Raw genomic sequence first — 1,651 nt, 5'->3', positions numbered from 1 at the left:
GCCGGTGCAGCTGATGCAGAACGCCAACCACGGCACCAACCCGCCCCCTGGCACCCAGCCCATCTTCATCACCACCCAGGTCAGCTCCTGGCCCAAAGCTGCCCCGGGAATCCCCTGCTTTCCTGGGAAAAATTCCCATTCCTCGCTCTGGTTTGGGTGCTGCTTTTTCTGTCATGCCAAAATCCCCTGGGCTGTGGGATGGGGGTTGGAGACCATTGCTTGGTTTGATTTTTCTGGGAATTGTCCTGGAAGTCCGTGGAAAATCCATGGAAAACTTCTCTTTCCTGGGAAAAAAATCCCGTTTTTCAGTGATTTTTTTAATGCTGGTTTTCCAAAATCCCCCCGGGGTTGTGGGATGGGGGCTGGACCCCGTTGCGTGTTTGGCTCAACAAAACTTCAAACCCTCCAGAGGATTTGTTTTCCTTGAACCCCAATCCTGCAAATTCCAGTCCTGATCCCAATCCTAAACCCCAGCTCAAATCCTAAACCCAGTTCTAAATCCCAATCCTAAACCCCAAACCCAACCCCAATCCTGGGTGATTTTTAGGTTTGTTTGGGATATTTTTTGGGGATGGCATTCCCTCAGGAACGGCCTGGGGGTGACGGATCTGTTGGATTCCAGGGGTTATTTTTGGGTTGGTTTGGGACGGTTTTTGGGTTGGTGTGGGATGGTTTTGGGTTGGTTTGGGACAGTTTTGGGGCCGATGCATCCCTTGGGTTCCAGGGGTTCCCGGTGCAGAACGTCCGGCCTGTGCAGAGCCCCATGAACCAGGTGGGCATCGTGCTCAATGTCCAGCAGGGCCAGACCGTCCGGCCAATCACCCTTGTGCCAGGTAATTAATTCATTAATCAAATGAGAACCATCCAGTCATAGCTAGTAATGGGAATGATGATAATAATGATGGTGGTGATGAGGTGTGGCCAGTGCAGAGCCCCCTGAGCCCCCCTTGTGGCAGATAATAATAATACTAATAATACTAATAATACTAATAATACTAATAATACTAATAATACTAATAATACTAATACTACTACTACTACTACTACTACTACTACTAATAATAATAATAATAATAATGGCTGCATTAATAATAGTTTATAATAATGATAGTAATAACAATGACAAGGGGCCAATGCAGAACCCCATGGGCCAAGTGGGCCCCATCACCCTTGTGCCAGGTGATCATCATTAATAATATTAATAATAATTATTTTTAATAAGAATAACAGCTGTAAATCCCAAATAAAGCTGTAAATCCCATATTTCCTGGGATTGGGGTTGGATCATGGCTCTCTGTTTGTCTTTGAAGCCCCAGGCACCCAGTTTGTTAACCTAGCAGTTGGGATTGACTAATTTCCAGATTCCTAACTCAGGATTACTCACACCTGGGTTAAAGCTGTAAATCCCAAATTTCTCCTGGATGTTTTTGGGACTGAGGTCGGATGACGGCTCTCTGTTTGTCTTTGAAGCCCCAGGTACCCAGTTTGTTAAACCAGCAGTTGGCGTTCCCCAGGTGTTCTCGCCGGTGGCGCAGGTGCGGCCGGGCAGCGCCGGGCCCGGCCGGCCGGCCACCAACGCCTTCGCCACGGTCATCCCGGCCACGCTGACCCTGCGCAGCACCGTGCCCCAGGGCCACGCGCCCCCGCAGAG

At 49.1% G+C, this 1,651-nt stretch overlaps 1 protein-coding gene across 1 annotated transcript in view; it reads left to right on the top strand.

Annotated features, from left to right (window-relative positions):
• The window catches only part of POGZ (pogo transposable element derived with ZNF domain), a 23,646-nt gene that overhangs the window by 6,386 nt on the left and 15,609 nt on the right, over positions 1–1,651 (top strand). Inside the window, 3 exon segments of the mRNA XM_031065433.1 lie at positions 1–79; positions 725–833; positions 1,471–1,650. The exon segment at positions 1–79 is cut by the window's left edge and continues 2 nt beyond it. Of these exon segments, the coding sequence (XP_030921293.1) occupies positions 1–79; positions 725–833; positions 1,471–1,650 (368 nt within the window).

The sequence above is a fragment of the Geospiza fortis genome, unplaced genomic scaffold, assembly GCF_000277835.1.
Source record: "Geospiza fortis unplaced genomic scaffold, GeoFor_1.0 scaffold15, whole genome shotgun sequence".
In the NCBI taxonomy this organism is placed as follows: domain Eukaryota; kingdom Metazoa; phylum Chordata; class Aves; order Passeriformes; family Thraupidae; genus Geospiza; species Geospiza fortis.
This window is presented reverse-complemented; position numbering and strand designations above follow the sequence as displayed.